This window comes from Pelmatolapia mariae, linkage group LG8 (genome assembly GCF_036321145.2).
Source record: "Pelmatolapia mariae isolate MD_Pm_ZW linkage group LG8, Pm_UMD_F_2, whole genome shotgun sequence".
Taxonomy (NCBI): domain Eukaryota; kingdom Metazoa; phylum Chordata; class Actinopteri; order Cichliformes; family Cichlidae; genus Pelmatolapia; species Pelmatolapia mariae.
The window spans coordinates 20,050,401-20,064,103 of NC_086234.1; the positions used below are offsets into that span (position 1 = coordinate 20,050,401).

Consider the following 13,703-nt stretch of genomic DNA (forward strand, 5'->3'; position numbering starts at 1 on the left):
TTTAATCTAAAACAGATACCGAATGTCCCGAATGAAACTCATGACCACATACATGCTCATATTTTGGAAAGGATGGAAGAAAGCATAAATGGTTATGAGCTGAGTTAGGGGGATGATGGTGGACTGATGTAGGGTGGTGGTGCTGGTAGTAGTAGTGATGGTAGTGGTGGTGGCGGCAGTGGTGACTGGTTGAGGCAGGGTGGTGGGTTGATGTAGGGTGGTGGTGAAGGTGGGTTGATGTAGGGTGGTGGTTCAAGCTGAAAAACAGGACACATCTGATGGAGCGTGCTTATTACTGGATTAAAAATAGACTCAGACAAGTGAACAACATGAGCATCATCATTGTCATCATCATCATCATGACATGTCATAAATGCATGAATACTTACTATGTATGGAGGAGGAGGACTGTCATTTCTTAAGTTGTACACAGGAGGCTGAAAATACAGTTCATAAACGTGAATTACGTCCTCCTCGTCCCGCTGCTGCTCGTCCAGTATAGGAATCGAGTACACAGCGGGAGAATTATTGTAACTAGATGAGCAGTATTGTCCTGGTTCTCTATTATAAGTTAGGCAACAAAATATGCACACAAGGAGGGCGACAATCAACACAGGAACCCTGGAAAGAGAAAGGCAACTTAATCATTAACTAACATTAATAAAATGAGGTGTTCGTATCAATCTTGCCCTGAGAGGAAATACTTACAAATAAATAAAAAAGTTGAAGTCCATCAGATTTTTCTTTAAACCTAAGTAAGGTTTAAGAAAAAAGAGCACTTGTGAAAAAATAAATACATTTTCAATCTCATTTTTAACTTTATAAACTTAACTCTTCTTTATGGATGTTATGCAATCAGGTGTTCACTATCTAAGTCTTACTAAGGAGAGGGTCAAAGGTAGATTTTTATCTTCTTCTACTGTCAGACTACAACAAAAAAACCTGGAAACACTTTATATAATATGGCCTACAATTTAAGGTATAATTCCCCTGTAACTACAAGGAATTTAATGTATTTTACCTAAAATTACAATGAAATTACATTTACATACAAATACTTAAAGCTGGGTACAGAAGGCACTCATTTCCTGTATATTTATTTAGAAGGTTATGTTTAAACAGTGATGACTTGGCTCTATCATTATATGGTCACAGGTCTGTAAAAGAACAGCTGACTTAGAGAACATCCATCATGCACATGAAAATATTGAGTATTAAATAAAAATGTAAAAAGGCAAGATTTATTCCACTCCATAACACAATCAACGCCCCATAAAATACAGTGCATTTACGATGTGAGGCGGGAATTTTGTGGAAACAGGTATTCCAAAAAATGACAGTGAAATTTTACACTACTTTAAATACCTTATGCAGTGCATACATTTATTTACCATATAATTATTTCTGTTTCCTTTAAAAACCTGACTTGTTGCCCACCTATTTTATTCTGTTATTCCTACCTTTAAGTATTTGTAGCTTGATATAATTACAGTACAATTTAAAATAAAAAACACTGATTTAATTACAGGGGAATTGCACCTTAGTAACAGCTCGTATTATAAACTCTTAGCGATGGTTGTTTAGGGTAAAGCTAATTAACATTTATGTTAAAACTTCATTTAACACAGACGTTTAATTGTTGCTAACACAAGTACCTCAGTACAAAATTAAACCTCAACAGAATGTGGATCAAACAAAGTGGAAGAATATAGCAAGTGAGGACAATTACAAAACATTTCTTTTTGATTTTGAATGACATGTAATGACACAGGCCGTGTGTGACCAGGCTTCTTCTCATGATATGGGCCTCGCTCAACAAAATCCATTACCAATAGATTCATCAAATGATTTCCATTTTTAAAATAAAGCTTACCTTCAGCTATATGCAGGTTAAGCAGAATGTTGACTTATATCAATGTACAGCCTCATGGACTTGTTTAAGAAGCAGAAATCACCTAGATTGGAGCTACTGACTCAACTTGTCATCAGTTATGCTCTTGCTACACAGTATATTGACAGCTGCGCTGGGCTAAAGTCCACTGCCATTAAAGGTAACAATATGAAGGTGTAATAAGGAAAGGAAATCACATTTGGGGTGGGGGGTGGGGTGGGGGGATAAGCAGACAAGGGAGAGCAAGAATCCCTGTTTCAGCTTGTTTTTAAGGAATGCAGTCGAGGTGTTGTTGAGACATGTTGGAGGAATCTGTAGAGCGGCCGTCTGTACCAACAGAACTGCCATTCAACAGGCTAACTGTAAACCACTGCAAGCTCTCAAGATAAAAAACAAAACAAAATTAATGTTGATCTCACGTCCTTGTTCACAGTCTGAGTAACTGCATGTAATATGAGAAGTTATTCTACCAAGTACAAGACACACTGTAATGTTACAGTCTTGGGGGAGGTGGGGGAGGCGGGGGAGGCGGTGGTGGCACATTAACAGAGGTGCCAGTGTTGAGATGTGGTGCTGACAGAAGAGGAGGCGGAGGAGGAAGAGGGGAACCCGCAGATACGGGAGGAGGTGGCAACGGGAAGGTGCTTGACGGGCTTATAGCTGGTGGAGGGGAAGGCGGGGGGAGATCTGTGGGCGAGGGGAAGGTGGGCGGAGGGGGGAGGTCAGTGTCCATGGAGAAAGAGGGAGGCGGCGGGGGAGCAGGCAGGTCGGGGACCAAACAGGCTGAAGAGGCCGGAGGAGGAGGAGGCAGGCTGTTGTTGGCGGGGACTGAGGGTGGTGGCACAGCGATACCGTGACTGGAGCTGTAGACAAGACATAAACACCATGAGCACTACTGATAACCTGACAGCGAAACTGTTTTTATAATGGAACAGTCCACATTTGTGAAATAAAGAGATTTAGAAGAAGTTGGAAACATGAACGCCACTCATGACTATGAAGGAGACTAGTGCTGGTGCACTGGTGCTCACAGAGACCACTCACACTCACATGCACACCCAGGACCTCACAGTGAACCCAGGACATTACTGCTGTGATATGACAGTGCTAACCACCCCACAAACATAACACCTTTTTCCATATCATAATAGTTAATTTTCATTAAGTTAAGGGTGTTAATTAAAACAACAATTATGTCAGTGTTTCCATAAAAAACTAGCTACAAAGAGGAAGGGTCTACGTACAAAGTGGTGTCTGCAGCGCTCTGTATACTGTCTGCAGTTCCTGCTCTCTTTCTGGGCGCTTCAGTGACCTGTGGAGTGAAGAAAAATGAAGGCCACAGCACTTCTCCACATATAACATGTACCATACCGGGAAAACAGAGACGATTTTCCTATAAAGCTTTCATCTAATAAGAAAGAAGACAAGCCTATCAGATTTTGCTTTGCCTGAAAACTGTGTCCTATGTTGTCCAGTATGGAGTACGAGATTGGCTCCCTTGAGTAGGCTTCCTCGGGCTCCTTGCCTGAAGCTGGTGGGGTCATAAGCTTGGAAAAAGTCTTGTTTTTGGGGGTAGTGAACACACCAATCTCTCTCCTGGCCACCTTTTCACAGTGGATAGCTGCAGCCTGCAGAGCACAGTGGAAACAGCTTCAGTCAGAAAGATGCAAAAATTCTCAATCACATCACTTGTTCCCCTGAGAACCTCTGACAAAGTTACTCTGTGGCTTTAAACAGAAATGTCACATTGTAAATGACCAGTTTCACATACATGCAGCTAGCACTGTACTAAAAATATATGGCTATTTACCAGTGACAACAGGTTGATGGAGGACTCCATGTCTTTCATCTGCCTGGCCTGTAAGTCCAGCAGTCTCAGCACAGAGCTGGCCACATTGTTAATCTGATAGGTCACACTGGCCAGCGACTGGTTCACCAAAGCCTTGATCTCTTCAACCGCCTTGGATTGATCTTCTGCCTGGATTGTTTTAAAATTAATTAAAATAATAGTAATAATGATGATGATGATTATAAAAGATCTAAAGATGCAAACCTATGAAAACTGTTTTTGTTTATATACCCCATTGTGACCCTTTTTCGGGAGTGGGGGCATTACTCACCTGAACATAATTGTTATCGCAGTAATCTGCCACTCGGTGGAGGTTGCTGCAGTTATCAACAAGGTCCTTCCTGGCAGCCGGCGCCTTTTGTAATATCTGAGTAATAAGCTCCGAAAAATTCTTTTCCTCCGTCATTTCTTCCACGGGTGCCACTTAAAAAAACACCTGTAAAACCTTTAAGTGTACTTGTTAGTATCTGATGAAGATGGAAAAAGTTTTCTGGAAAGAGGCAGCCGAGGCTGGGGAATGTGTGGACGGTGGGGAACGCGGAAAAATACTGCAGGGTACAGAATTTAGAGCAGCTGGTCCCAGGGCAGGGCTAACAAGTGAGGTCTCGACTAGGACTGCTTAAGCAACATCTGTCTCGCGAGAAACAAACAAACAAAAAAAATAGAGTACCATTTTTTACATTTATTTTTTGGTGGGGGTAATGTTTTACACGCCCCATAGTTTTCTTGATAAAATAATTTAAAATAGTTTTGCAGGTTTTTAAGGAGCCCGGATGAAAGTCACTTGTATTATTCGTTAAGTCCACTAGAGGTCAGTGTAGTCTAAATAAAATAACTCAAGGTCTGTCGACGGCGGTTGCCCTCTGCAGAGATAACAACGGTGGGGGTGAGGATGATGATCATCGCTCCACACGTTTGGATGCAATCTGTGGAAAGCAGGTATTTTTTTAATGATAAATTCAGGTAAGTATAAGCCAGAGAGATGATGACTTTTGTAATTAGGTTCTTACATAATTGCGAAACGCTTCGCCAAGTTTAAATACATTGCATTGTTTTACATATCCTGTATAAACGCATTCAATTCCCCAACATCCTTCTTTGAGTTCTGGGTAAAAGTTCACAAGTCCCTGACTCCAGGTTTCCAACAACTTTGCATTGGTTTACATGCTTATGCCCTTTTTGGGGCCATGCGATAAACCACAAGAAGAACTGACCTTAACTCCAGTTATTTTGAGTTTGATTACAGCCTTTTATCTAAACAGTAAAGAGAGAGAGAGTACAAATCATCATAATACTGCAAGATATATTTAAAAACCTTATGTTGTCTTGGTCTGATCACCCATTCACTTCAAATTTGTTCAGACACTTCACTTGAAATATTTCCTACTACTGGATTGACTGCTTTAACATTTGTAGACGATCCCTAGAGGCATCATAACAATCCCCTGACTTTCCCCTAGTGGTACCATGAGTTTGACATTTGGACTGTATTTGAATCTCTTAATCACGATTACCTACCTACAGTTCCCTGGAGTTTATTGAGGAAAGCTGCAGACCAGCTACTGAGTTAATAAAAACAAACAATTTACAGTTAACAAGAAACATCAAGAGGCTGTGGCAAGATGTGTCTGTACCAGGAGCATCTGGAGAATAGAAAACAGGCAGCCTGTAGTTTACTGCTACCAACACAGGAATGGTTCTAATTTGACAAAACAGCTCTGTGATAATCTAGCTTTCTTGCTGCCAAGGTCTTGTGAGGAGACCCTGACAGACGTAGTTAGAAACCCTTTTGGATGTGGTTCCATGCAGCTTCAAGCCCTAATCACACTTTTATACTGAAGTAGGAGCCATCGCAAAATAAATGTAGTCTGTCTTTATCATTATTTTAACTGGCATCTGCTTTCTTCGGTCTTTCACAGCACATGAGATTATAAATTGAACTATAAACACTTACTTCACTGAAGTTAAAATGATTTTATCTGGTTATAGATATCTTTATCTTTTAACTTGAGCCTAGAATTCAAGTCATGCTTATGTTTGGCTAGTTTAATAGATTTTTGCCACAGTGTGTACAGTTATCAGTTTAGCTGATATTACAGAGTTATTAGGAGCCGTGGTGACTGATAAGACGTTTTTTTATAACTTTATTTCTTTATTGGATACTTGTTTCACAAGACTAATATTCAGCACAATATCAAAGCTATCATATGATTAATGAACTCCATCTTTATCATTTAATTTATTTTAATTTGTCGAACATTTTATCTTATTCCTATCCTTAGTTTGACTTGAGTCTTAAAGGCTATATTTTAATTGATATGTAAATTCCCTCCAAATTTGTTTGATTTTCTGTGTTTCTGCACTCTTTGAAAGGACTTAAAAAAGTAACACAGAAATGTGTTGTCACATGTGCAACACCTTTTGCGTGAAATTTGACAGAACATGTGTAAAAAATGCTTAAAATTACCTTCAAACAACTTTCAAAATAAACATGTGTGTGACAAATCTGTCACAACGTGTGTTGTCCCTGAGCTGATGCAACACGTGTTAGCACTTTATGTGTTGTTGTTAATACATCTGTAAGAGTGCAGGAAGGGCGTTTTAAGGCTGGCTTTGATAAACGCTATACAAAGAACATTTCTTCTTCTTCTTCTTCCTCTTCTTTTTATTTGGTTGTTATATTTGGCAGCGTTTGTGTGCATGCGTGCCATCATTCTGTTTGTAAACACGATAAATTTGAATGACGTTTTGAATGAATTCTGATAAAACATTTAGGGAAGTAGAGTTAACCATCAAATAAAATTTGCCTTACATCCAGTAAAGTCTACAAGGTCAGCTCATGTATTGGTGGGAAATTGACAAAAACCTTAGAAGTGAGAAACTATGATTCTTGTAAATTTAGTGTTTATTGGAAATATATAGAAAGCACCGTATACAGATTTAAAATATGTCCCATTTGACCTCTGACCTGTCTTTGGAAGCCAATAGAATGACCTGAACATAAAGGCATTTGAGGGAATTCTGACAATCACATTACAATAACAGGTTACAGTCATGTAAATGCATAACATTTTAAATATGTGTGCAGTGTAAGTCTAACTTTTAATAAAATAAAATAAACTGATGATCAAAACCTTATTTTGCTTTCTAAGCATTACTAAACATTTAAACCAATTTACTAAACAATGAAATGAATGCTACAAATGCATTATATGAACAAAAATACAAATAATAAAAATAATTATACTTAAAATAATGTCAGGTATAATAAAATTGGTTTCAACAGGGCAAATAACAAAGGTCTGATTTTTTTAGGCTTTAGCCTCAGTTGAGCAGATCTTTCATTTCTTTTATTTTTTTCATTTCTTTTGTTTTATTTTTATTGATCGTTTTATGAATGCCAACACCAGTTCTGCAAATTGTGCCTTGTGCTGCAACAGCACTTCATCTAAGCTCCCCAGTCATGACAAGCAGTAGTGATCCAACACACTATGCCAAGACAAGAAGTTGTGGGCTCACAACATAAAATACTACAGAGCAGCTGAGGAAAGGGAAAACACTCTATACTATACTTTCTGCACTCTCACTGACCTCAGACATTATGTCAACTTAAATGCACAACTGTGGTGTTTTAACCTGTTCATTAATGGTTGTGACTGTGCTTCTTTAGTCCTCTCGGTACTGGAAAAAGAAAAGGTATGTGTGAAGAGTGTTAAGTAATGAACAAGTTCGCTACTTTAGCTTTGACCATCTGATAAGATCTGAACTGTTACTTTTATCAGTGAACCCCAACCCACTGCAAATGAATAGTATTCAAATCTAAGTCCAACGTGCATATCAGTCAGGACAGCACGAACTGCTGTTTTATGGTCTTGTTTACACCGTGGAACTATTCAAGTGTGAAGCTGTTTATTTTTTAAAATGGAATTGCCTGTAGTCTCTCAAAATACATCCCATTCACTAGAGGGCATGGAAAAATATATTCTTGGTCATTTTAATTAAATATCAAAGAACCTGGTAGAAGCAAGTCGGGTTCAAATGTGTAGAGCAATGCTGGGACTAATATAACATCAACAAACCCGAAGAAGAAGTCATATAGTTTAGGTTTGTAATAGTTGCAAGAAAAGTGAAATCGAGCCTCTTGAACTGAACAAATCTACGGTCCCTGGCGCTGGTTCATGCTGCATACTTATTTGAACAGAAGTAAAAATTAAAAAAATAAATGTTCTGTTGACATTCTATGTCTGGGTGTATTCATGAGGGTTGAAGAAACAGTTTCCATAACATTTAAAAATATTTTCAATTTGACGTTGTTTATATGGAGCAGTGTTCTCCTCCGTTGCCTTTTTTTGGCCTATTTTTACTTCTGTTGGCATGTTATCACTACCAGCTGTTGAAACCATTGCCTGGATGTGGTTCATGTTGCACTCAAGGATTTTTTTTGTGCAACATTGCTCCTATTAATGCCCTACTTTGATACTTCTGTGAATCTTAATGAAAGGTCCTTTTGGCTGGGCCCTTGTTTCCCATGGGGCTGCAGCAGTAGATAGACAATCATGTCTGATTTTTATAACAGATGCTCTTCATGATACAGCGCTCCTATTTATCTCTGCTTGGGACTGGTACTAGCAGTAAACTAGCCTGAAATCCCCCTGATGCTTTTTTTTGACTCTTGAACTGGAGATCTTTTACACTTAAGGCTTAAATCATTCCTTTTTGATCAAGCTTAAAGGTGACCCTGAACCCTCCCTTCATTATGGAGCAATAGGCCTAGACTGCTCCCATTATTCACTGTGTTTTTCTGCTTCACTCTCCATGTGTTTATACACTACTTTGCATTTAATCATTAGTTATTAATAATCCCTGGCTCTCTTCCACAGTGTGTTTTCTGTCCTATCTCCCTCCCCTCTCCCCTTCACCATTCATTGCAGATGGCTTCAGCAGAAACTCAAGCCTGGTTATGCTGAAGGTTTCTTCCTGTTAAAATGGAGTTTTACCTCCCCACTGTTGCCAAGTGCTCGCTGATAGTGAGTTGTTTGATAGTTGGGGTTCTCTCTGTATTATTGTGGGGTCTTTACCTTACAATAAAATGTAATTACTGTTGATTACTGTTGTTTTGATTTGGTGCTATAGAAATAAAATTTAATTGAATGTGTTAACCACTACATCACTGTGAAAATTTGCTGGTCATTTAAAAAAAAAAAAAAACAACCCTCAAGAGTTCCTTTTAATGCCAGGATTACACCTACCAAGTTTGGATCAACTGTCTTTGAGACAGATAACAGACGTATAGAGATTCCTTTATTCATCAATAAGAATAAGTCAGACAAATGTTGATTAAGCTGGAATAATAATAATAATACAGATGCCTAAATAGAGTTTAGGTTGTTGTAATTGTAAGTGAAGAAACTCCATCCTTGTTTGGCTTAATGTCATCCTATACACTGCCATACCTGCCTACATACACTGATACACACATACAGCCCAGCAGATGACATTTCCAATGGCGTGCAACATATAGCTGTTTGTGAAGATTGGATATTCTGGGCTATCACAGTTTCTCCACACTTCACAGACTTCCATTAAACGAAAAGCCAAATTTAATTATAGTTCTAGGGAGTGCAGGAAGATTGCATTAAAGGGACACATATCACACAGAGACACAAAAAAGGCAGCAGTTAACACTCATTCATTGTCTCTCTGGGTACGCGCAACTGACAACTCAATTCCAGTTAGTCTTCAGGCACCTGCTGCCCTAGTCTTAAACAGTTTTTAGCCTATGAGCCACTGGCTTACAAAAACTCAGAACTTTGCGTTTGCGTTTCTATTCTTATCATAGCTGTGCCATTATTTCAGGATAAAATAGCTTTCTTTACACTTTATATAGATTGTGTTTTTTTAAGTACAGTCAGTGTCACAACAAGATGCTATCAGAAACACGTGTGAGGACATGAAAAGTCTCTCACTGTCATACCTGATTAGATTTCCATCAGCTCAGCTAGGATGCGTTCAGTAAATAAGTGTTCAGGGTCGTTGCACGTGCTGAGCATATGGCACACGTTTTCAAAGAGGTCAGCAAGTCCAAGAGCAGGGACATTAAAATCTCTTTCAAGATATCAGCTATGTGGTGTGGTAGATATCTATGACTTCTAGTTGCCTTAGTGAGATAGCTGGAGATTCACATGCAGGACAGTACAACCTAAACTGCTGTCACACAGTTGCCCACTTAGCTCCAAAGACAGAACGGCTCTGATTTAACAGTGGGTTCGGCTTTAATTTTCTGTAACAGGGATCATACTGCCGTTGTCATTTCAATGTTAATTACCTTCACTGGCTAAAGTGACCCGATCATAATAAGCTAGCCAACGTGTTATAGTTCACACAAAGTGCTCAAGAGTTCATTTACCTCGTAAATAAAATCACAGCATCAAATCAATTACAGCTGTTATCTGCTTCAGAGGGAAGACGTTATCAGCAGCAGTGCAATAATTTCCACCAGCAAAGCCATCTGGTGAGACATTAATTTTATATCCCCCCCCCATCCTCCAACCCCCTTAACATAAAATGATTAGACATTTTAAAGCCATAATCTATTAATTTACTGTAGTCATCTTAAAATCAAGGTTAATGACTTTGTTAACTGTCTTTAACAGCTGTTATAAATCAAAGTGCATGATGCCGTAGGTTAGTATGAAGAAGTATAAGCTGCAAGCATAAATGACTCTTAAACAAGCAACTGATGCCTTGGCCTATAGAAAAATATGATTGATCGAGGTGCCTTATTTAAAACAAAACAGTAAACTAGTGTCTTAAGAAAATGTTGTTCTTCACTCGATCCCTTCCATCTGCAATACAAGATCAGGCGGTTTAGATCAGATGTTTATGGCCCTATTTACTCACTGCACTACCTGTGCTACCCAAGTGGCTTAAAGACATAATCCCTCATTTTGTCACGGGACTCTACAACAACATCAACAACAACATTGATATGAACTGGATCTCTTCCCAGACCTGGACCAGCTCCTGGACAGTCTGAAGTGCAACCTGGTGGCCATCATTTACCCAGAACGATAATGTTAAAGGCAGCATGTTCTCCACAGCTTCTCCAGATCCTTTTACATCTGTCATATGTCCTCAAGGTGAACCCGCTCTCATCTGTGAAAATCACAGGGTGACAGTGGTGGACCTGCCAGTTCTGGTTTCCTATGACAAATGCCAATGAGGCTCCACGGTGGAGCGGTGAGCACAGGTCCCTCAGACCACGTTAAAGTCTGTTTCTGATTGTTTGGTCAGAGACACTCACATCAGTGGCCTGCTGGAAGCTATTTTTAAGGGCTCTGTCTGTGTCATACAAAATCCCTGTCATTTCTGTTCCTCTTTGCACAAAGGAGCAGATACTCATCCTGCTGATGAGTTGAGGACCTTCTTCAGGCCTGTCCAGCTCTCCTAGAATCTCCTCCATGCTCTTGAGGCAGTGCTGGGAGACATACCAAACCTTTTAGCAATGGAACATACTGATGTGCCATCCTGGAGGGGTTGGACTACCAGTGCAACCTCTGTGGGTTCCAGGTATCACCTCATGCTACCAGTAGTGACGCTGACCAGTTCCTGTTTTTCGGGGTTGTCTCATAGTTATCACTCTGTTGTTAATTTCATTTACACCAAAGCAACTGAAACAGTTTAAAAACCCCCTTGCTGCTTAACTGACCAGATCAATAACCCACAAGTTGAAGTGACTTGATACTATACTCTGATTAAAACCGTTCCTTTCATTTTTTTTCCCGCAGCCAACACATATGATATAAAAGTAAGAAGCAACAACAAGGACCCAGACACATGTCCTTTTTAACACTATGATTTACTTTTTTCGAAGATCTCGTTTAAAGTGTAACCAAAGTCCGGTGAATGATCTGCTGGTTGGTAGCAATAAAGCCAGCTGACATATTTCAGTATTGTCTCAATGTAGCTTCATGTCACATAAAAGTGTGAATGTAACAGCAACATAATTTAACTTTTAAGAGGACTGTTTTGTTGCTAAAACAGGTGACAATAAATTAAACTGCAAACCAGTACTTGGAGAAAGTTAAAGAATATGGTGAACAAAGTGGAACATTGAACTCCTGAAGAGACAGCTATCCAAAGCTCTATGAGGTTTTAATCATGAGGTGACGGAAAACATGACTGTTAATGAGTGTTGGCTTATGTTCGTGCAGCTGTTAACTGTTAACATAACTGATTCATACTCCCATCCTCTCCACACCCTCTCACCCAGCATTACCTCTTTGACTTCTTCAGCCTTGTGTCATGATCCTGGGTTTTGTCATTGTTGTTTTCAGTTTGGATATTACATTTGCTTAAATTATGTTTTCATTTTGATCTTGTTAATTATTAAGTTTTTCCTGCCCACCTATTTTCCCCCCATGCCTAATCTGTATTTCTATGTTACCTCCCGTGTTTAGTCAGTTTTGTCTTTGTAGTTACTTTTGTCTGTCAAGTTCACGTGTCTTAGTTTCAGTCTCAATGTGCTTGTCACTTCCTGTTTTATTTTGATAGTCACTTGTGTGCAGTTAGATTATGTTCAGCTGTGTTCCCCAGGTGTTTCCTCTTTGCCATGATTCCCTCTTGTATATAGATAGTCTGTATCAATCTCTTTCTAGTGTCACGATCTCCTTCATCCCTCTACTGTGTGTTCTGCCAGTTTGTATTCCTGAGTTCCTGCCAGTAGGTTATTAATCTTTATCAACAATAAGGCTGTTTTTGAGTTTAGTTTTTGTCAGTCTCCTGCATTTCGGATCCTACCCTGATTTCTTCACACAGCATTAAATGACACTTTGAAGGTCTAATAAAGGCAGTGAAAATACATGTATGCATGTATTGGGCTGTAAACAGGGTTAAGAATGCCAAACATTGTTTTTGTCTTTTTTCTTAGGTATTTATAAGCTGTAGATGATTTCACATTACTCTGCTCATTGAATGCTGTGTGTACTGTAATTTTATTCAAATGGCTTTGTCAGGGGATTACTGGGAAGTGAAATACTGTAGCAGCTTGGTTTGGGATTAAGAAAAACTCAGTGAAATTGGTTGGTTTACTCAATTATGGCAGGAACACGTGCACATGGTTCTTATTTTAGAGAAAAGAAATGTCTCAGAATATTTCCCCTTTACTGAATAAGCTTCCACTATTATGGTTTTGCACAAATTGCTCTGACGGTTGCTGTGCAACAGCCAGTGAAATAATGCTTATTACATGCTACATTATAGTGGGACTGTACACTTAACTGCAGTTGTGTCGCATAGCCTGAGTGGTGTAAACATCCTCATTCTAGGTAATCTAAACAGTGGCGTTATGAATGTGTGGGAACCAAGAACATAATGATCATGATGCACACTGACCACAATATTCAACTGAAGTTGCTCACCATTTTTTTGTTACTTGCTTCCTTTTTCTGCTGATCTCTCGGTCCTTTTGTCCAGAGTCCTGCCACCCTCCCACCCTCCAGCTTCATTCCCTTATCCCCTCTTTCATTTGCCCTGTCTTTATAACTCCCCCTCCCGACTGAGCTAAAGGAGGGAACTGAGAGCAAAGTATGTGGAGTCCCTCCCAGACACTCCACTGCCGGTTAGTGAGGAGCCACTGTTCTACAGGGAGCCAAGCAGGCAGGCACACTGCACCAGTGTGTCATAGTCTGTATCTCATCTTGCTCTGTTACCGAAACTTCTGATCAGCCAGCCATCCAAATCCTCTCAGGCTGGTGAACAGAAACGGAAACAAGGGAAGGGAGAAAATTACAGAGGAAGGGGGTGTATGGGGTACTTTGTTCAGTGGTGTAAAGTAGTAAAAGGGAAGGCTGCAGGGAAATGTGGGCTGGGTTACACTGGCACTTAAAAAGAAGCTCGCGTTGGCTCCTGTGCATTTCACCAGCAGCCAGGCTGGGAGGCAAAGAAGGGAAGAGTGAAGGAGTG

General features: G+C 39.6%; 1 protein-coding gene across 1 annotated transcript; it reads right to left on the bottom strand.

Annotated features, from left to right (window-relative positions):
- Positions 1-104: 104 nt before the first annotated feature.
- Positions 105-4,643, bottom strand: LOC134632987 (ABI gene family member 3-like). The gene is made up of 8 exons (XM_063481861.1): positions 4,577-4,643; positions 4,012-4,163; positions 3,702-3,869; positions 3,340-3,519; positions 3,136-3,203; positions 2,389-2,754; positions 390-561; positions 105-257 (listed from the first exon to the last, which is right to left on the bottom strand). The coding sequence occupies exons 1-8, from the start codon at positions 4,641-4,643 to the stop codon at positions 105-107; spliced, it is 1,326 nt and encodes a 441-aa protein (XP_063337931.1).
- Positions 4,644-13,703: the final 9,060 nt, after the last annotated feature.

Coding starts and splice junctions, on each gene's coding strand:
- LOC134632987 (XM_063481861.1), bottom strand. CDS start 4,643: ATGATCATCATCCTCACCCCCACCGTTGTTATCTCTGCAGAGGGCAAC. Junction 4,164..4,576: donor CCGCCGTCGACAGACCTTGA/GTTATTTTATTT, acceptor TGTTTTTTTAAG/TGGCACCCGTGGAAGAAATG. Junction 562..2,388: donor CCCCCACCTCCCCCAAGACT/GTAACATTACAG, acceptor AACTTATAATAG/AGAACCAGGACAATACTGCT.